General features: G+C 44.5%; 1 protein-coding gene across 1 annotated transcript in view; it reads left to right on the top strand.

The window, feature by feature from the left end:
* The window catches only part of Nup188 (nucleoporin 188), a 49052-nt gene that overhangs the window by 22817 nt on the left and 6012 nt on the right, over positions 1–20223 (top strand). Inside the window, exons 14-34 of the mRNA XM_040745053.1 lie at positions 603–722; positions 1524–1650; positions 4848–5000; positions 5402–5528; positions 5720–5807; positions 5902–5978; positions 6776–6890; positions 8699–8819; positions 8941–9007; positions 10446–10574; positions 11285–11424; positions 13090–13196; positions 14883–15089; positions 15175–15344; positions 15839–15908; positions 16165–16232; positions 16890–17085; positions 18530–18607; positions 18798–18883; positions 19111–19256; positions 19458–19639. Of these exons, the coding sequence (XP_040600987.1) occupies positions 603–722; positions 1524–1650; positions 4848–5000; positions 5402–5528; positions 5720–5807; positions 5902–5978; positions 6776–6890; positions 8699–8819; positions 8941–9007; positions 10446–10574; positions 11285–11424; positions 13090–13196; positions 14883–15089; positions 15175–15344; positions 15839–15908; positions 16165–16232; positions 16890–17085; positions 18530–18607; positions 18798–18883; positions 19111–19256; positions 19458–19639 (2574 nt within the window). The remainder of the gene's footprint in view (positions 1–602; positions 723–1523; positions 1651–4847; positions 5001–5401; positions 5529–5719; positions 5808–5901; positions 5979–6775; positions 6891–8698; positions 8820–8940; positions 9008–10445; positions 10575–11284; positions 11425–13089; positions 13197–14882; positions 15090–15174; positions 15345–15838; positions 15909–16164; positions 16233–16889; positions 17086–18529; positions 18608–18797; positions 18884–19110; positions 19257–19457; positions 19640–20223) is intronic.

Here is a 20223-nt window from a genome sequence, read left to right as displayed (position 1 = left end):
CTTTGGTTTGTTTTTGTTTTTCGAGACAGGGTTTCTCTGTGGCTTTGGAGGCTCTTGTAGACCAGGGTGGTCTCGAACTCACGGAGATCTGCCTGTCTCTGCCTCCTGAGTGCTAGAATTAAAGGCGTGTGCCAACACCGCCCAGCCTAGATTTTCTTTTAAACATACAAACTTCTAATTATTTTTGCCAGATGGTGATGGTGCACACCTTTGTTCCCAGTACTTAGGAGGCAGAGGCAAGCAGATCTCTGAGTCTGAGGCCAGCCTGGTCTACAGACAAGTTATAGGACAGTGAGAAACCCTGTCTCAAAAAAGGAAAATAAAAAAATGAAAAGAGGATTAAAATTTTTGTTTTCATGTGTGTGGATGTTATGTCTGTACACCTGTGCATGCACACAGCCTGTAGAGGCCAGACAGAACAGGATGTTGGGTAATGAGATGGGAGTTACAGACAGCTGTAAACTTCCATATGGGAGCTGGGTCTACTGGAAGAGCAGTCAGTGTTTTTAACTGCTGAGCTATCTCTGCAGGCTCTGTTTCTAAATTTTCTTAGGATTGTTGGGCACTTGTGAAGAGGGATGGTTTCTTCCTTTCTACCTTAGGAACCAACTTCTGGTCTTGGCATCATTCTGGACAGCGTGTGTGGGATGTTTCCTCATCTCTTGTCCCCACTATTGCAATTGCTCCGAGCCCTAGTGTCAGGGAAGTCTACTGCCAAAAAGGTGAGTGCTTTATAAAGTTAGATCTCTGAAAGAGGGAGGGAAGGGCAGGCTGAGGTTCCTCTGGGTCTCCTGTATGTACTCTACATTGAAAGTCCACTCTCAGTACAAGAAGTTGTCTGAAATTGGATGGAATACTCTAATTCACTGGTGTCACCTTAGTTCTATGTATTTACATAAATGTCTTTTTTCAGTCTGGAGAGATGGCTTAGAGGATAAGATTATTGATAGCTCTTCCGGGGGTCCTGAGTTCAATTCCCAGCAATCATATGGAGGTTCACAGCCATCTGTAGTGAGCTGTGGTGCCCTCTTCTGGCCTGCAGGAATACATGCAGGCATAACACTATACATAATAAGACTTTTTAAAAAAAGAATCTTTTTTGCTATGTTCCTATTGTAGGTACCATGAGAATAAGTGTGCAGTTGTCTGATGTTTGCTTAGGAGAGGACAGTAAATGTAAGAAATGAGTAATAGTTGTGCTTACTGTATTCCCAGCTTTTCCACAGTCCTAGATTTGATTCCCAGCATTGGAGTGGGTGGTTGGTAGGTGAGAGAGAAAGAAGTTGCAAGTAGAGAGAGACAGAGTGAGGTGTGTGGGGGGGGGGGGTAAGGGGAACTTGAGTTAGATAAAGAATGGTGAGCCTTAACTCAGAAGAGCTGAAGGCAGTTCCAAGCAGAGCCTGAGTAGTACTCTGGGAGAAGTGTAGGGGACAAGCACAGGCAGTTTGGCTTAAAGAACTGGCATGGAACACTTTTGTCCCCTAAGTGAGTATATGACTGGGTTTCTTTCTGGATATTGGCAGGTATACAGTTTCCTGGATAAGATGTCTTTTTATAATGAACTTCATAAGCACAAACCCCATGATGTGCTCTCCCATGAAGATGGAACTCTTTGGCGGAGGCAAACACCCAAACTCCTGTACCCTCTAGGTAAGACAGAGAGCCTCTGCAGTAGCCCTGCTTCAAGACATTGTTAGACCTAATGCTGGCTGGATCCTTTGATCCATTCCTTGTCTTCTCACAGTTTGTAGACTCATTGATAAAGAGATTTGGCTTGCCTCCGGGCGGTGGTGCAGGGTTTTAATCCCAGCACTCAGGAAGCAGTGGTAGGCAGGTCTCCTTGAGTTCAAGGACAACCTGGTTTACAGGACAGGCTCCAAAATTATATAGAGAAACTCTGTCTCAAAAGCAAAGAGAGAGAGAGAGACAGACAGACAGACAGACACACACACACACACACACACACACACACACACACACACACACACTCACACACACAGATTCAGCTTTCATTGCTGAGCGTGGGTCCAGGACCTGCTCTATTGTGGATAAATGGTCCAGAACTGAACAGTGCCTCTGCTTGCTTTCCCTTCCTCCCTTTTCCTTTCCTTCCCCACCTTCCTTTTTGTTTTTGTTTTTTTTGTTTTTGGTTTTTTTTTGGTCTTCTTCTTTGTTTGAGGGAATCTTGTTTTGCTGCTAGCCCAAGCTGGCCTGGAATCCATGATTTTCATACATCACCTACCCAGGTAGTGGAGGTAAAAATCATATGCACCATACTGAGCTTCTGTCTCCTTTCTGTTGGTTTGGTTTGGGATTTTTGTTTTTGTTTTTTTCCAAACAGGGTTTCTCTGTGGCTTTGGAGGCTGTCCTGGAACTAGCTCTTGTAGACCAGGCTGGTCTCAGAGTCAGAGATCCTCCTGTCTCTGCCTCCCAAGTGCTGGGATTAAAGGCGTGCACCACCAATGCCTGCTGGTTTGGTTTTTTGAGACAGGATTTCTCTGTGTAGCCCTGGATGTCCTGGAACTCACTCTGTAAACCAGGTTGGCTTTTTTTTTCTCACAGATTCTAGGTGGTATGAGATAGAATCCATCTCATGTTTTACCATTCTTTAGGAGTTTATAGTTCAAGCCTTATAGAGCTACAAACCAATAAATCCCAGCCAATCTTGAATAGTTGGTAATGTATAATATCAGTGCACAGAAAAAGACAAAACCTGTCTTTTTGTTACAAGTATGACTCAAATATTAAACTAAAAGAAAAACAGTTTTGACTGCCTTCTATATGTTCATTGTATTCCTGTATCATTTTTGGTTTTAGTATTTTAATTTTGATTTAAAACTATTTTGAAGGATAACCCTGGCTATCCCAGAACTCATTGTGTAGATCAGACTGACCTCAAACTCAGAGATCCTACTGCCCCTGCCTCCTGAGTGCTGGAAGCTAGAGGTGTGTGCTACAGTGCTCTGCTCAATGATAGTCTTTACATAAGCCACTGCAGAAATCACAGATGGAATGATGCAGGTTGTTTCTCTTCTGATGCTGTCAGATATTCTTTCTACAAGCACACTGGTTATTCCAACATATCCAGAGATTTTGGATATTGTTTACAAAGTGATGACAGACTAAAATCAAGTGAAAATCCTATGACATTCACTGCCACCAAAGCATTCCTGCACCAGTCTTTATGCAGTACATGAAATGATATGCAACGTGGGTTGCAGGGCCAGCACTGGCTTCCTTGCCAGAGTCTACCAAGGGTGACACACCAAAACATTTTGAAGGAAGTAGGCCCAATTACCCATTTTACAAAACAGAATTAAAACTTAGTGGGCTTAAAGAGGTAGAAAGCAGACAATCTTTCAATTACCTGTTTGCATGGATGGTTGGTGTTAAGATTTTAAATTGGGCTGATTGGGGTGGAGGCAGAGTAAGTTTGAGACCAGTCTGTGGTCTACTTGAACTATAGAGCTAGTTCTAGGATATGCAGGGCTACATAGTGAGACCTTGTCTGAAAAGGAGAAGAAAAAAAAGAGAGAGACCGGATTAGCAAACTGCATGGAAGAGATTGACTTCCTAGAATTTCTACCTCCACTTGAGTGGAGAATTCTGTGAGATACTTTAAGTTCCAGTAGATTGCTTATTCTTTTCTGATCAGCAGCACCATGTGTGTTAAAGTCTTACACTCAGTTTCAAACATAACAGTAGTTTTGTTTTACTGCCTGACACTTCCTGGGATAGTTATTGTTCTGTCTTTCTGCAGTTGCTGAAATAGTGTTATATCTGTACTGTACTTGGATGCACCCTTTAGGCATAGGAAGTACCTCAGAATGGAAACATTCTAAGACAGGAAATACAACTCTGATTGCTGGGAACTGAGAGCTAGAGAGATTAGGGAAAAACTGGGGAGTGAGAGAAGTGACAGCCATAGCCCAGTGTGAGTGTCCCCACTGCGGCTTTGGTCATGAATAACATAGGAAATTTGATGGTACGTTTATTTTACTACAACTAAAAAAATGTTGGGTACTGGAGAGATATCTCAGGGATTGAGAGCATTGGCTGCTCTTCAGAGGACCCAGGTTCAAGTCCCAGACCTCACATGGCAGTTCACCACTGTCTATAACTACAGTTCCAGGGGATCCAGTATTCTCACACAGACATACATGTAGACAAAATACCAATGCATACAAAATAAAAATAAATACAATATTTAAAAAGAAATTTTTGAAGCCAGGCTTGCACAATTGCAGACCCAGCTACTTGAAAGATTTGAAAGGACCACTTGAGCCTGTGAGTTCTGTACAAGCCTAAGCAGGACTGTACATACACGTAAACATATTTGTGGAGGTCAGAGAACAACTTTTGGGAATTGATTCTCTCTTCCACCATGTTGGTTCCCAGATGTCAAACTTGGATCATTATGCTTGGCAGCAAGTGTGTTTATCTGTTGTCCCCGAGTTTTTATTTAAGATTTGGGGCAAGCCAGTTGTGGGGGCACATACTTTCTGTTAATTCCAGCAGAGGCAGGTGGATCTTTGTGAGTTTGAGGCCAGCCTGGTCTACATAGTGACACCCTATCTTGAAAAAAGAAAGAACAAAGGATAAAAATTTGAGGGTGAGATCTCAGTTCCCGGGGAGGTCTTATATGTATTGCATTCCTTCTACTTCAGCCTTAAGAGTGTAAGATTCAGGTGTGAACAGGTATTCGATCTTTTATCATTCTTCAAGGTAAAAGTTATATGAGTGCTATCTACTGAGGAGTTCCTATCTGTGTGTGTTGAGTGGTGATGTCCAGAAGAAGAGTCTCCTCTCACATTTGTACTAGGATTACAGTAATTTCTCTTCCACAGGGGGTCCGACCAACCTTCGAATTCCTCAGGGCACTGTGGGCCAAGTCATGTTGGATGATAGGGCTTACCTTGTACGTTGGGAATATTCTTACAGCAGCTGGACTCTGTTTACCTGCGAGATTGAAATGCTGCTCCACGTTGTCTCCACGGCAGGTAAGGTCAGCGCTTGGTGAGCAATGGATGGGAAGAGTGAGTAATGCTTGCAGTATTTGAAGGCTAGGGCTGGAGAGATGGCTCAGTATTTAAGAGCACTGACTGTCCTTCTAGAGGACCCAGGTTCAATTCCCAGCACCCACATAGCAGCTCACAACTGTCTGTAACTCTAGTTTCAGGGGATCTGATACTTTCACACAGACATACATGAAGGCAAAACAGGAATACATATGAAATTAAAATAAATAAATTCATTAATTAATAAAAACATTTGAAGGCTAGACTCAACTTCAAGATAAAATTCAAAGCTATCCAGCTTTGGGGTCTCTGGGTTTAGTTTATCTGGTCTTACACTGCTCTCAGTTCTGTGCTGAGAAGTCACAGGCCATCTTTCCCCACAGATGTGATCCAGCATTGCCAGCGGGTGAAACCCATCATTGATTTGGTTCACAAGGTCATTAGTACAGATTTGTCCATAGCAGACTGTCTGCTGCCCATCACATCCCGCATCTACATGCTGCTGCAGCGGTGAGTCCCTGTGGTTGGTGGAGCAATGATTCTTTTACTTTCCAGGAGCCTGGCCCTATGCTCCTCTGTGGGAGGACTTTAGGGATAGCTCTCCAGCTGAAGGCTTTTCTGTCATTCAAAAGGAATGCAGAGAAAACTGGGGACTGCTTGTTATTTATTTTACTGGGTGTAGTGTTTTGTTCTCCAACCAGGTTGACGACAGTGATCTCCCCTCCTGTGAATGTCATTGCTTCTTGTGTCAACTGCTTAACTGTCTTGGCTGCTCGGAATCCAGCAAAGGTGCAATGCCAAGTCTTTCTAACAGAGTACTCTCACATTTGACATATGCATCTGGAGGGGTATGGACACCTGATTCCTACTTTTTCCTTCCCAGGTCTGGACTGATCTTCGTCACACAGGCTTTTTGCCATTTGTGGCCCACCCTGTCTCCAACATGACTCAGATGATTAGGTGAGCCAGGTCCTAAGTGTGTAGACCTTACTTCGTACTATGAAGCATTCCTAGTCTAGCCTGCCTTTTTTCATTTTCAAGAAGCTCCTGTCTTCTGGGACTTGAGGGTGAGGATAAGGTGAAGAAGAGGAGACTGGGGTACAGAACTGCTCTTTTTGGGGCACGCTGGTGATTCACAATTTTTTGTTTTGTTTTTGAGATAGGGTTTCACTGTGTAGCCCTGGCTGACCTAGCACTTGATGTGTAGACCAGGCTGGCCTTGAACTCACAGAGATCTTCCTACCTCTGCTTTCCGAATATTGGATAGTTTAGTTTTTAAATTTTGACAAGTAGGATGAGGCTTTCCTCACCCAGCTGCAACCTCATTAGCTGTGTGGGCATCTACTTTTCAGCTGGGACATTCCTTCCAAGGTTGCTTGGATCCAGAGAATTGGTGTCCTATTCACAAGCACAGTCAGTGTGCTTTGCCTCCAGTCTGAGGGTATGTGAGCTAGGCCAGTCACTGAGACACAGGTGCCGTCTTACTACCTGAGCATGCTAACTTCGCTCTTTGCTTAGATGACTGGTGTTTCCCTAATGCTCATTTGATTTTTCACTCTAAACCTGTTGGAGTTGTACATCAATAAAACACAATCTTAAATTATTCCCTGGCTATAAAATTGCCTGCATTTGATTATTTCCCTTTGAAGAGCTTTTGTGTTTTATGCTGAAGCTGTCTACACAATAACAAGAATGCTGTATAATTTCTTTCTTAACCTTGCTCATCATTTTATCCCTCTGCCTTTGTCTGATTCTAGTGCGGAAGGAATGAATGCTGGAGGGTATGGCAATCTTCTGATGAATAGTGAACAGCCCCAGGGCGAGTATGGAGTCACAGTTGCCTTTCTGCGTCTGGTCACCACTCTTATCAAGGTACTGTCTGATCAGATAATTCTGTACCAGTCCCCCACCGCCTGCTACTGTAGTCTTCTTATCTATGTGCTGGACAGCTGTCTGGAAGTTAATGGACCTCAGCTTCTTCGTGTTGAGCGTCTGTGCCCCTTTGTTCCTTGGTGCTTTCCTGATGGTATGAGTTTGTTTAGTAATCAGAAGGCTTGCAGTGAAAGTTGAGAACTATGTGGCTACTGCAATACATACATACTTTATTTTATTAACTTATTTGGGTTTTTCAAGGCAGGGATTCTCTGTGTAGCCCTGGCTGCCTTGGAACTCACTTTGTAGACCAGGCTGCTACAGTAGCAGCCCTCTGCTTTCAGAGTACTGGAATTAAAGGTGTGCGCCACCACTGCCCGGTAAAAATTTTTATGTTTTTATATTATGTATATGAGTGCTGTGCATGTATGTCTACAGTCCAAAAGAGAATACCAGATCTTATAAATGGTTGTGAGCCACCATGTGGTTGCTGCAAATTGAACTCAGGACCTCTGGAAGAGCAGTCAGTGCTCTTAACCTCTGAGCCATCTCTCCAGCCTGTTTTACCTGTCATCTCTGTGCACTTCATATCCCTCCTAGTGTACATCTGTATGTTCGCTTTACAAGTCTAGTTTTATGTTGTCATCGGGGGTATGTGGACTTTATATTTTGTCCAAGTATGTGCCTATATGCACCCTCTACGGGTATAGTTTCATGGTCTAGTATTTACTACATAGAAGGTATTTTGACTTTTCTTACTTGGTTCTCTTACTTCTTTATTAAGTAGACTGAGAACTGGAAAAAAATTCAGTTGGGACCGGGCATTGGTGGCACACACCTTTAATCCCAGCACTTGGGAGGCAGAGGCAGGCAGATCTCTGTGAGTTTGAGGCCAGCCTGGTCGAGTTCTAGGACAGCCTCCAAAACAGTACAGAGAAACTCTGTCTCTAGGAAAAAAAAAAAAGAATTTTGGAATTGGATTGAAGTGACATTTGAAGTTCATCACTTACTATTTGAATTTCTTTGATGTTAGGCAATTGAGAATTTCTGAAAGTTTCTATAGGATAGCAATAGTATATGGTCAGTACCTGATGGAGTTTAGATGCTCAAACATGGGGAACATTCAGCAGCCAGCTTGGTGTCCCCAGACTGTAATCTTAACTTCTAAGGAGTCAAACACAAAAAGATGACAACTTGAAGGTCGGTTTGAGCTGCAGTGTAAAATGAAGGCCAAGCCTGCAGAATGTAGTTCAGTGGCATAGTACTTGTTTATGTGGGTTTAATTCAACTATTATTGCACATACGCAAAAACTACTCAACATATTGCACATATCCTTCCTGTATGAAGAAGGCTTAGAAAGAAATTATTTTGTGGAGTTAAAGTGGGCAGTCTTCAGTTTTAAATACAGAAACTAAAATTAAAGAGCACTATTATAAGAGAATTTGGGGTATCAGTACTCCACTCTGTTTTTTCATGATAGGTGAGCTTTGGGTGTGGGTGAGAAATCATTGGCAGTGAATAGGTTTCGTTGTTGACAGTTCTTCATCTTTGATGATTAGGGTGCCTCTCTCCTGTCAAACTAATTCTCCTCCTGCTCCTTCATGTCAGCGCATTTAGTGATATTGTCATATTGCCTTTTTAGTTGTTTTCCCTGTTCACAGAATAGGTTCAGTTAATGTCTCCTTCTATTGTTGGTCAGTGGTTCCTAGTTCTCCTTTGGACCTGTCCGCACTTTTGAGGTTAAATCTTGAGTAATAAAAGATCCTTTCTTATATGGCCAAGGCCCTCACAGAATGCTTTCCCATAGGGACAGCTTGGTAGTACCCAGAGCCAAGGCCTGGTACCGTGTGTGATGTTTGTGTTGAAGGAGATGCTTCCCAGCTACCACAAATGGCGCTACAACTCTCATGGCGTGCGGGAACTGATCGGTAAGGGCAGAGTGGGTTGAACACCCCAGAGTTTCTGTCTCACTGAAGCTCTGCCCCTCCCTTCTTTGATGAGGATGATCAATACAATGCTACATCATTGCATGTCTTTTCTGGAGTCTAGGTTGCCTAATTCTGGAGCTGATTCATGCAATACTGAACCTGTGCCAAGAGACAGACCTGCATAACAGGTAATGCAAATTGTGGGGCTCAGCAGGGGAAACCCTGTGTATTGGTTGTTTTAAGTCCCCTCATTTCTTCCCAACATCTCACCTTAACTGAATTCTGTTTTAGCTAGGATTACTTTTTCTTTTTTGTTGTTTCCAGACAGGGTTTCTCTGTGGCTTTGGAGGCTGTCCTGGAACTAGCTCTTGTAGACCAGGCTTGTCTAGAACTCACAGAGATCCTCCTGTCTCTGCCTCCCGAGTGCTGGGATTAAGGGCGTGCGCCACCAACGCCTGGCTTGCTTATCTTTCTTAAGCACCCCAGTACCACCTGTCCAGGGATGGTACCACCCATAATGGGCTGCGCCCTCCCACATTAACTATTAATTAAGAAAATACCCCACAGTCAGTCTGGTGGGGACATTTTCTCAGTTGAAGTTCCTTCTTCCCAATTGACTAGCCTTTGTCAAGTTGACATAAAAATTAATACAAACCCAAAGCTCATTCATCTCCTACTATGATTTACTCTCTACTGACTCAGTTGTCATTCCTCCCTGTGGACAGGAAAGGTCAGATGAAGATGCATGTATGTGCACATACAATCATTTACTATGTGATCATTATAAAAAATGATGCATGTCCATTAGAAAATGCCAATGTGGTGCAATGTGCCACCTCACAGGTACCTATTACTACCAAGTCAGTACAGATCCAGGCTTTTCTATTCCATGAGCTCTGTAGATTGATTCTGTGCCCTCTATTGTAGCATAAAAAGTCAAAGACCCAGAGGCAGATATTGCAGTTCAAGCTGAAGATCAGGGAATCAAAGCAGCCAAACTAACAGAGAATTCTTAACCTGTTAAAGGGCTGGGGCGTTCCTATTCTCAATGTGGCTAGAGAATAAATGCCTCCTATCTTCAGGGTGGTTGGAGAATCAATGCCTAATACGGAACTCCTTTCTCCTGTATTACATACCTCCTTAACGCCTGGGATTAAAGGCGTGTGTGAGATCTTTGTGTGAGCTGTTTCTCTATAGGACTGGATCAATCTTGTATAGATCTGGATGGCCTTGGACTCACAGAGATCCATCTGCCTCTTAATCCTGAGTCCTAGGATAAAAGGTGTGTGCCTGGCTTCTATGGCTTGTGGCTGACTTTGCTTTCTGAATCTCAGACAAGCTTGAATAAGTCATGAATAATATATCACTACACTCCCTTGCTGCCATACTTCCTTAAGTGTCACGATTGGGTTAGTCCTGAATTATTTCAGTGAATACATTCATTAATTCATGTGTGTTTACTTCACTTTTCATGGTGGTCTTTAGGACATATCTGAGAAAGGTGTTCAGAATATCTTCATTTTGCAGATACCTAATCTATCTCACCTATGTCCAGTTGGCTAGGCACACCAGGGTAGTGCTGCTAAGAGTCAAGCTCCTTGTAATTGAGAACCCTCTGTCTTCTAGCCACACGCCCAGCCTTCCATCCCTCTGCATCTGCAGCCTGGCATATACAGAAGCTGGACAGACAGTCATCAGTATCATGGGTATTGGTGTAGACACCATTGACATGGTGATGGCTGCTCAGCCCCGCAGGTAGGACCTCCTCTGTGCCTGCCCCATTGGTCTTCAAGGTACTGCATTTTCTAAGAGCCCCAACTTAGCTTAACTTGTAGTGGCTTTGTTTGTTTATCCCATTTTTTTTCTTATTGAGTTAGAATTACATCATTTTACTCTTTCTCCTTCCTACTTCCAACTCTTTCCATGCTGTCTTCCTTCAAATTGATCGTCTTTTTTTTTCTTTGTATATATAAATACAACTTGCTTAATATGTTTGGTGTTGCATATATGATTTCAAGCCTGACTAATTGGTATTGGATAATCAGTTAAGGGGCTAATCTCTGGAAAAGACTATTTTTCCTGCCCTTAACATTCCTTACTTACCTGTAGTTCTTTGTTTAAGCGTTGAGCCCTGTGAGATTTGCCACTTCCCTTCCTTAATGTATCTATGGTATTGTATTCTTTAGGTCTTGTTTTAGCAGCCATTTTGTTGGGGTGAAGCTTCATTTCATTTCTTGAATATGCAGTCTCATAATAGCTTTCCTGGTCCTTGCAGTTTCTTTTTAAAAAAATAACTTTGTATTTCCTAGGCTGTAGCTAGCTAGTGTCTGATGCATTGTTTCTTCTCTGTCCTAGTCTGAACTTGGGGCCCTAGAAGCTGGTGGAGAGTCTGATTTGTGAAAATACACATGCTGTGAGTGTAACCATGTTGTCTAAATTAACTGTGATTTCCATTCGCACCCTAGTGATGGGCCAGAAGGTCAGGGACAGGGGCAACTGCTGATCAAGACGGTGAAGCTGGCATTCTCTGTCACCAATAATGTTATTCGGCTGAAACCTCCTTCTAATGTGGTGTCCCCTCTAGAACAGGCTCTCACACAGCATGGTATGTATTTCTCTTCCTCAGCTATATTTTTACCTATAAAGACATATTTTATGTCCTATGTTTGGACATTGGGAAATGTTCTCAACTCATTTCCCTAGACTTGGAAACAAGGGGACTGGATCATACTGTATTCTGACCTACTGTTGACGACATAGTAATGCTTAAGGAAGAAGGCTGGAGTCAGGTTTCCTTGGTTCAAATTTAAGTTTTGGCCAGCTGTGTGCAAACCTCAGGCGTATTCATGTTCTGCCTCGGAGTTCTCATCCAGCATGGCATAATAGTAAATACCAGCATCCTTGGGAGACTGAGGCAGGAATAAAAGGCCAGCTAGGGCTGCCTAACAAGTTGAGGTCTAGACCACTATGATGACAACAGTGTGAAACCATATCAAAAAAAAAAAAAAAGAAAAAAAAGATTTCTTAACTATAGAATGGGAATGATGGCAGGATCCCTGACAAGAGATGACGGAAGTAAATAGATAACTGAACAACTGAATTGACAACACACAAAGGAGACAGAAAGTGTGGTTTGTGCCTGTAATTCCAGCGATTCAGAATCAGAAGCGCCAGAGCCAACTGCTGGCCAAGACTAGCATTCTGTGTCATCAGTCCCTGACAGCCTTGTTTGTATAGCAAGAGCTCAAAAGAAACAAACTGTCAGGCGTTTAATTAGAACTGCATGCCTTTAATCCCAGCACTCGGGAGTCAGAGGCAGGTGAATCTCTGTGAGTTCAAGGCCAGCCTGGTCTACAGAGTGAGTGCCAGGATAGGCTCCAAAGCTACACAGAGAAACCCTGTCTTGAAAAACAAAAACAAAAAAAGAAAGAACAACAACAACAACAAAAACTTCCAAAACACATTGGCTCATATCACAATGTGACTTTAAATTGGTTTAATCTTTGGCTCAATCTCATTTTTAGTAACGTTTTATATCATGTCTAAGATTATTACTTTTTTTTTTTTTTTTTTTTGCTTAAGGTTCAAGTGCTGGGTATTGAACTCAGGTCCTTCTTCACAGTAGCAGCTGCTCGGTCCACTATCCACTATTGACTGATCTAGCCAAATTATTTTCCTTTGAGACATAGGCTAGCCTTAAACTGTCTGTGTTTCAAAGGGGTCCTTGAACTCTTACTTGTTATTTTATTTTTTTTATATTTATTAGGTTCATGTGCATTATGTCTGGGAGTCAGCTCTTTCTTTCTACCATGTGGGTTCTGGGAGTTGAACTCTGGTCATCACGCTTAGTAGCAAGGACCTAAATACTCTAAGCCAATCTCACTGTCCCCGTCCTTCACCTTACAGGTGCTGAGATTTAAAGCATGTTTGAGAGAGAGAATTAGAACACACGTGTATCACACTGTGGGACTTGGTTCCCCTCCTCCCCCGTGTCATTTGGGGATGAATCAGGTTGTGAGGCTTTGCAAAGGGCCTTTACCCACTGAGTCATGGCTTTTCTCGTGGCTTTTCTGCTTAAGGTTCAAGGCTTAAGGTTTTTTCTTTTTGAAATTTCAGTATAGTGACTTTTGTAACTTTTTTATTAAAGAGTGTTTCCTTACAAATATATCTTTGCCGTTAATGCATTGGCCACCTGGACTTATGACACAGTGGACAGATGTTTTAGAAGAGTTCGAATCGGCACCCTGTTCTTGTGTTTTCCTTACTTCAGGTGCCCATGGGAACAACCTCATTGCTGTCCTAGCCAAGTATATCTACCACAGACATGACCCAGCTTTGCCACGTCTGGCCATCCAGCTGCTGAAACGTCTGGCCACGGTAGGATCCATATAGCTGGTTAGAGTAGGAATCTGGGCTCTCCTTGCTGCTCTCAGGCTCTCCAACACTTTTTATAAAAATCTCCTTGTAGTGCTTGATATGTAACCCAAGACCTTATACATGTTAGGCAGGCCATCTGCCACTGAGTTACAAACCTCTATCCTTGAGAACAGTTGAGAACCCTGGCTGCTCTTGCAAAGGTCCTTCCTTCAGTTCCATGGCCTGACACCCTCTTCTAGCTTGCACGGACACTAGATACACACATGTGGTGCACAGACATAACTGAAGCCAAAATACCCATGTGCACAGAAACTAGAGATAATAAAATAGTAAAAGATTAAAGTATTAGATGTATTCTTTGTTTTTTACCACAGAGCTCCACTGTAAATGCTGTTGACTGACAAGCTTGTAGCAGCCTGTACTCTTTTTCTTTTTTTTTTAAATTTAATTTCATCACGTCAATTATATGTATGTATGTGTTTTTGTGGGTATGTGTGCTTGAGTGCAGATGCCCACCAAGGCTAGAAATGTTGGATCCCCAGGACTGGAGTTACAAGTGGTTGTGAACTGCCTGATGTTGGTTGTGGGAATCAAATTCAGTTCCTTTGTAAAATCAGTACCTGCTGTCAACACTGAGTCACCTCTCTACCCCCAATTTTTCTTTTTACTTATTTTTATGTGTATGAGTGGTGTGTGTGTGTGTGTGTGTGTGTGTGTGTGTGTGTATGTACACTTTCTGTGTGCCTGGTGCACAACAAGTATAGTAGAGGGCATTGGATCCCTGGAACTGGAGTTACAGATGGCTGGAAGCTACAGTAATTCTAGTAACTGAACCTGGGTTCTCTGCAAGAAAGGGTGTGGTTGGTTGGTTGGTTGGTTGGTTGGTTGGTTGGTTGGTTGGTTGGTTGGTTGGTTTTGGTTTTTGAGACTGAGTCTTACTTTGTAGTCCAGGCTGGTCTGAAACTCAACAGAGCTCTGCCTCTTGAGTCTGGGATTAGCAACCGTTCATAACCACTGAGCTGTCTGTCTGGAACTAGGCTAGCCTTGAATTCACAGAGGTCTGCTTGCCTCTGCCTCCCAAGTGCTGGAATTAAAGGCGTGCACCACCACTACTGCCAGGAGCCCTTTGTACTCTTAACACCAAATTTTATGTCTTCATCATGATGGCATCATTAGTTGTTTTATGTCAGTCTAATAGATAGACACATACTTCATGTCTTACTTAATTCAGCTATGAGAAATGTTTAACATCCATATGTGCATGTGTGCATATGCACACATGTGTACAGCTTTGTGGAGACCAGAGGTCAACATTGGGTGTCTTATTTTTTGAGACAGTCTCATTGAATCTGGAGCTTGTTTGTTGGCTACACTGGATCGTAAGCAAATCCAGTGGTCCTTTGCCTTCTACCTCCCCAGTACGAGGATTAATAGGCTCCTTGGCCCAGCCTTTACATGGGGCTAAGGATCTGAACTCACGTCTTCATGCTTGTGCAGCAGGTACCTTACTGACCTATCTCTCTAGCCCTTACTGTCTTCTTTGTTTTTTTCTTAGTTCACTCCAGAAATTAAGTTTGGGTTGTTTTCTTATTTTCCATTTCCTGGAATTCCTCAGTGCTTTTCTGCAGAACTTCATTGGAGTTTTCTGGGACATAGAGCCCTAAACAAGTATGTTCTGGTCTCTAGGTGGCCCCAATGTCAGTGTATGCTTGTCTGGGCAGTGATGCTGCCGCCATTCGTGATGCCTTCCTGACGCGCCTTCAGAGCAAGATTGAGGACATGCGCATCAAAGTCATGATTCTGGAGTTCCTTACAGTTGCTGTAGAGACGCAACCAGGTCTCATTGAGCTGTTTCTGAATCTGGAGGTGAAGGATGGCAGTGATGGCTCGAAGGTCAGTCCCTCCCCTGGTGGAACTAGGTGATAGCTTCTTAGAAGTCCAGTTATGGGACTTGAATGCCTGCCTGTTCCTCTTGTAGGAATTCAGCCTCGGTGTGTGGAGTTGTCTCCATGTGGTGCTGGAGCTGATTGATTCCCAACAGCAAGACCGATACTGGTGCCCACCCCTCTTGCATCGTGCAGCCATTGCTTTCCTTCATGCCCTGTGGCAAGACCGTAGGGACAGTGCTATGCTTGTCCTCAGAACCAAGTAAGTGTCCTCTAAGTGGTGTCGGACCTATGAGCTTGACTGTCTTGTCTATAAAATGGAAGTAGGTTTGTTATGAGTTCACCAGATTATGCATAGAATACTTAGCATATACATTTATTAATTAATGTATTTAATATACACTGGTGTTTTGCTTGTATATACTTTGTGAGAGGGTGTCAGATCTCCTAGAACTGGAGTTACAGACAGTTGTGAGCTGCCATGTGGGTACTGGGAATTGAACCGGGGTCCTCTGGAAGAGCATCAGTGCTCTTAATCGCTAAGCCATCTCTCCAGCCCCCCAGTTGCACTTCTTAAGTAGAAGCTGTGATTTTATTTATGGACTTTTTACATTTATATAGTAATGGTTGATTTGTGAAAAACATTTTAGGGTTGGGACATTGAAGTATGAAAAACTACCAGCAAGGGGAACTAGAGAGAAAGGGGCTATGGGAAAGAAAAAGTGTCATTTCAACAAAGAAGTGTTTTTGTTCTAGACCCAAGTTTTGGGAGAATTTAACCAGTCCGCTGTTTGGAACTCTTTCTCCTCCCTCAGAGACATCTGAGGTGAGCCATGGTAGAGGGAAGGGAGTCCCTGGGGAGAGGGTTGGTCTGCAGAGCGGTGCCTGCTTCCTGTCCTGGGTGGACAGCTCTGGTGTCTCCACATTGTACACACGGTGTCCTGCCCAGTGGTGGATGCCCATTTGCATTCTGTAAAGGTGTCTCTATTTGTTTTCTAGTTGTTAGGTCTTTGCTTTCAGTGGTGGTGTGGTGGAGATATATTACTCCATGTAATTAGTGTGTTTTGCTCTCCTCTCCACAGCCCAGCATTCTGGAAACCTGTGCCCTCATCATGAAGATAATATGTTTGGAGATATACTATGTAGTTAAGTGAGTCCTTTCCCCTGTGAGGTGGTCTTACTGTTTCTGTAGTACTGAGGGTCAAAAATCCAGGTCTTTTGCATGCTAATAAGCAAGTGCCCTACCAGTGAGCCATGTCTCCAGCACTCTCCCATGAAATTTTAGGCAAAGATGGAGGGATGGAGAATGGTGAAAGTCTATCATTCAGTGCATGATTGCTAAGCAGGGCAGACAAAAGAGATAGTTTGGCCCATAGTGAACTGTCCCTGGCCAGTCCATTGATAGCATTTATGGTTTTCAGAGTTAGTGTTAAGAAAATCTTGTCTGACTAGGCGGGGGTGATGCACACCTTTAGTCCCAGCACTTGTGAGTCAGAGGGAGGCGGATCTCTGTGGATTCGAGACAAACCTGATCTAAAGAGCGAGTTCCAGGACAGCCTCCAAAACAATACAGCAGAGAAACCTCGAAAAACCAAAAAAAAAGAAAGAAAAAGGAAATCTTGTCTGATTGGAATTTGATGGAGGAGGAGGCTTTCCTGAAAGGACTTCAACCTCTCTCATCCTAGAGTTGATCCTAGAGCTTGCTGCCATATGAGCCAGTTTCCTCTGTCTCACCAAGGGCCTACACTCTCTTCATTCCCTCCTAGTTTTGAATCCTGACTAGGCTTTGTGTTTTCTGGCACCATAGGGGTTCGTTAGACCAGTCACTAAAAGATACACTCAAGAAGTTTTCCAGCGAGAAACGCTTTGCCTACTGGTCAGGGTATGTCAAGTCTTTGGCGGTTTACATGGCTGAAACAGAGGGCAGCAGCTGCACGTCTTTGCTGGAGTATCAGATGCTGGTCTCCGCCTGGAGGATGCTTCTCATCATTGCCACCAGTCACGTAAGCACCTCTTGGGCATCTGACTTTTGCTTTAAGAAGGAAGCAGTGGTGCGCTAAGGTGCCTAGCACACGCAGCTCCTTGGGATGAAACGAATCTGAGTTTGTCCCTGAGAACTAAAATGCAACAAAGAGTATGCCAAGAAATGTGGATGGGTGGGCGCTTAGGGGCTGAGTCATAATAGAACATGCTGGGGACAGGACAGAGAAGTTCCAAATCCGTCAGACATTGTCAGCCATGTTGGGCCTGGATAGGTCTGGTGTGACTCTCCTAGGATGTGTAGTTGCCTCTGGACACCGTAGGCGTCTGTGACTCAGGTCCTCGGGTTGTGTGGCAAGTGCTTTTACCCCCTGAGCCATGTCTCCAGGCAGTGTGAGAGAGCGAGTGCTTGTGCTTCCATAATAGCACATGAACTGTTCGGGTTACAACCTCACCTTGGCAAATGCCTCCTTGTTCCAAAACCTTGCACATGTCTCTGACTTGTTCTCCAGAACAGACTACCTGTGTGCCTAGAGTTTTAAACCTAGAAAGAATAGATCTGTCCATTCCATACCCGCTATGATGTAATAACCATAGACCCATGAATCTGCAAACCTACTACAGAGCTTGGCCACCTGAGCGTGTGATGTCCATGTCACTGCCTTTTAGAACCCAACCAAACAGCAGTTCTTAAGTTGTACTGCTGCTGTCCTCTGCCTGCTGGGAAACTGGTAGACCTTGGTCCCTCCCTCCTTCCCCTCTTCCCTTCCTTTCTCCCTTTTTTCCTCCCCTTTCTCCTCCCTCCCTCCCTCCCTGCCTGCCTGCCTGCTTTCCTGCATTCCTGCATTCCTTCTGGCACCAGGGCTATAGCAGTGAATAGGCAGGGAAGGTCTGCTCTCATGAAGAGTAGCCTTAAGGGAGCTAAGTTATAAGATTTATAAAATTCACAGATGAAAAATGTAACTTGAGCTTGTTACTTTGTTGTAATGGTTAGGAAGGTGCTGTGGTGCTTAACACATGAGGTAAGAGTTGTCAGGGTGGCCTCTCCAAGGTGATACCCCAGCTACCTAAGTACATGAAGAAACCTCAGGTAGCAAGAAGTTTAGGCAGATGTAGTCGCAGGTGCCAAGTCCAGAAGTAGAAAGCACATGGTGTGTTCAGGGGGGTTCGAGAGAGAGCCAGGAGTATAATATAGGGACAGCCTATATAACAATGGGTGAACCCAGTCTCAGAAAACTAGAAAGGGAGGTTGTGGGGAGGGCCGGGTTGCAGTGCACACTGGTGGGGTTGAAGGTCATGTGGTAGGTGTGAACTCTGGGAAACCTTTGGAAACTGCTGAACAGAGAAAGGATGCAGTTCTGAGGGGTAGATTAATCTGGGCTTGATCATGACTTCCCAATTGGTAATTGCCTCAGAGGGCCCTGCGTTTCTTGGCTCCTAAACAATCCCTTTACCATGTACTTGCAGGCAGACATTATGCACTTGACTGATGTGGCAGTGCGGCGCCAGCTTTTTCTTGACGTGCTTGATGGGACCAAAGCATTAGTAAGTGTGTCTGGAGGTCTCCTGTCCCTTAGGCCACGCAGGGACCTCACGGTCTGGCGGTTGCACATGCTTAGGTGGGGATTCAGGAAGCCTGGAGGTGGGATGCAGTGGGAAAGATGTGAGAGGTCGGTCAGTGCTGGGCGAGGAAGGCACAGCAGACTCCTGACGGCTCTGCTGTCCCTCCCGGCAGCTCCTTGTGTCAACATCAGTGAACTGCCTCCGACTGGGCTCCATGATGTGCACTCTGCTGCTCGTCCTCCTGCGGCAGTGGCAGCGGTGAGTGCTGTGACAAGAGGTGCAGCTGGGGTACCATCTGCCTTAGCAGGCGCCTGCCCATACTTCTGACCCACCTTTCCTTCCTTGGAGGGGAGAAGGGGTCTAGCATGCTTTCCAGGAAATGCACCGACTGGCAGACAAGCACACAGTAGGGCAGCCTGCATGTGGCTTCTGAGGCACACTGGGGGCGATGAGTGAGGTGCACTGCTTCACCTTGGTTCTTTCAGAGAGTTGGGTGCTGTGGATAAAATCCTTGGACCCTTGACAGAGGCCCTGGAAGGGGTGCTGCAGGCAGACCAGCAGCTCATGGAGAAGACCAAGGCCAAGGTGTTCTCTGCATTCATTACGGTATTGCAGATGAAGGAGATGCGAGGTGAGCAGGCAGCCTGGGTTCCGGTTCCTAACATAGGGCCACATGTGCTTTCTGAGTCTCAGTGTCAGTCTTAGAATTTTACCCTAGAACAGTTCTTCCCCTCCCAGCAGTATGACACCCTTCCTCTTACTGAACTGCCTTTCTAGCTCCTGCCAGGAAGACAGCCTTGTGTGACAGCACCTCTTCCCATCTGTTCTGCAGTAAGTGAGATCCCCCAGTACTCCCAGCTGGTGCTGAATGTCTGTGAGACTCTCCAAGAAGAGGTGATTGCACTCTTTGATCAGACCCGCCACAGCCTGGCATCAGGCAGCGCCGCAGAGGACAAGGACAGCATGGAAACCGATGACTGCCCGCGGCCTCGGCACAAGGACCAGCGTGATGGGGTGAGGGAGTATTTATTAGCAGGTGGTGTGGTAGCTGTCACTACCCTGGGGGACCATGGGAGATGAGAAAAGGCAGTGGATCTGGGGAACTGGGTTAGAGGTGACTTTGAACCACCACATGGTTGCTGGAGACCGAAGCTGGGCAAGAGCAGCAAGTGCTCTGCCTCTCGGCATCTCTCCAGCCCGCCCTACACCTTTTTAAATGAGACGCACTGGATGTGAATCACTGCACTTTCTGGAAAGCAAGAAAAGCTATTTCATGGTTGGTGTGGGTCAAAATTAGTACTACAGAAAAACATCCCTTTCTTTGGTCTGTAACTTAGTATTTTGACATGTGCCATTGGAAGGTTCTTTTCTAGTCCTATTTGGTGTTCAAAGTTCCACCCATAGCTGTGACACTATTGGCACTGTTGGGTGCTGGGAAAGGGAAAGTCTTCTTTCTTTTCTTTTTTCCTTTTTGGTTTCTCAAGACAGGGTTTCTCTGTATTGTTTTGGAGGCTGTCCTGGCACTCACTCTGTAGACCAGGCTGGCCTCGAACTCACAGAGATCCACCTGCCTCTGCCTCCCGAGTGCTGAGATTAAA

This window comes from Mesocricetus auratus, unplaced genomic scaffold (genome assembly GCF_017639785.1).
Source record: "Mesocricetus auratus isolate SY011 unplaced genomic scaffold, BCM_Maur_2.0 Super-Scaffold_100004, whole genome shotgun sequence".
Classification (NCBI taxonomy): domain Eukaryota; kingdom Metazoa; phylum Chordata; class Mammalia; order Rodentia; family Cricetidae; genus Mesocricetus; species Mesocricetus auratus.
Note: the sequence above shows the minus strand (reverse complement) of the source record. Positions and strands in the feature narration are given on the sequence as shown.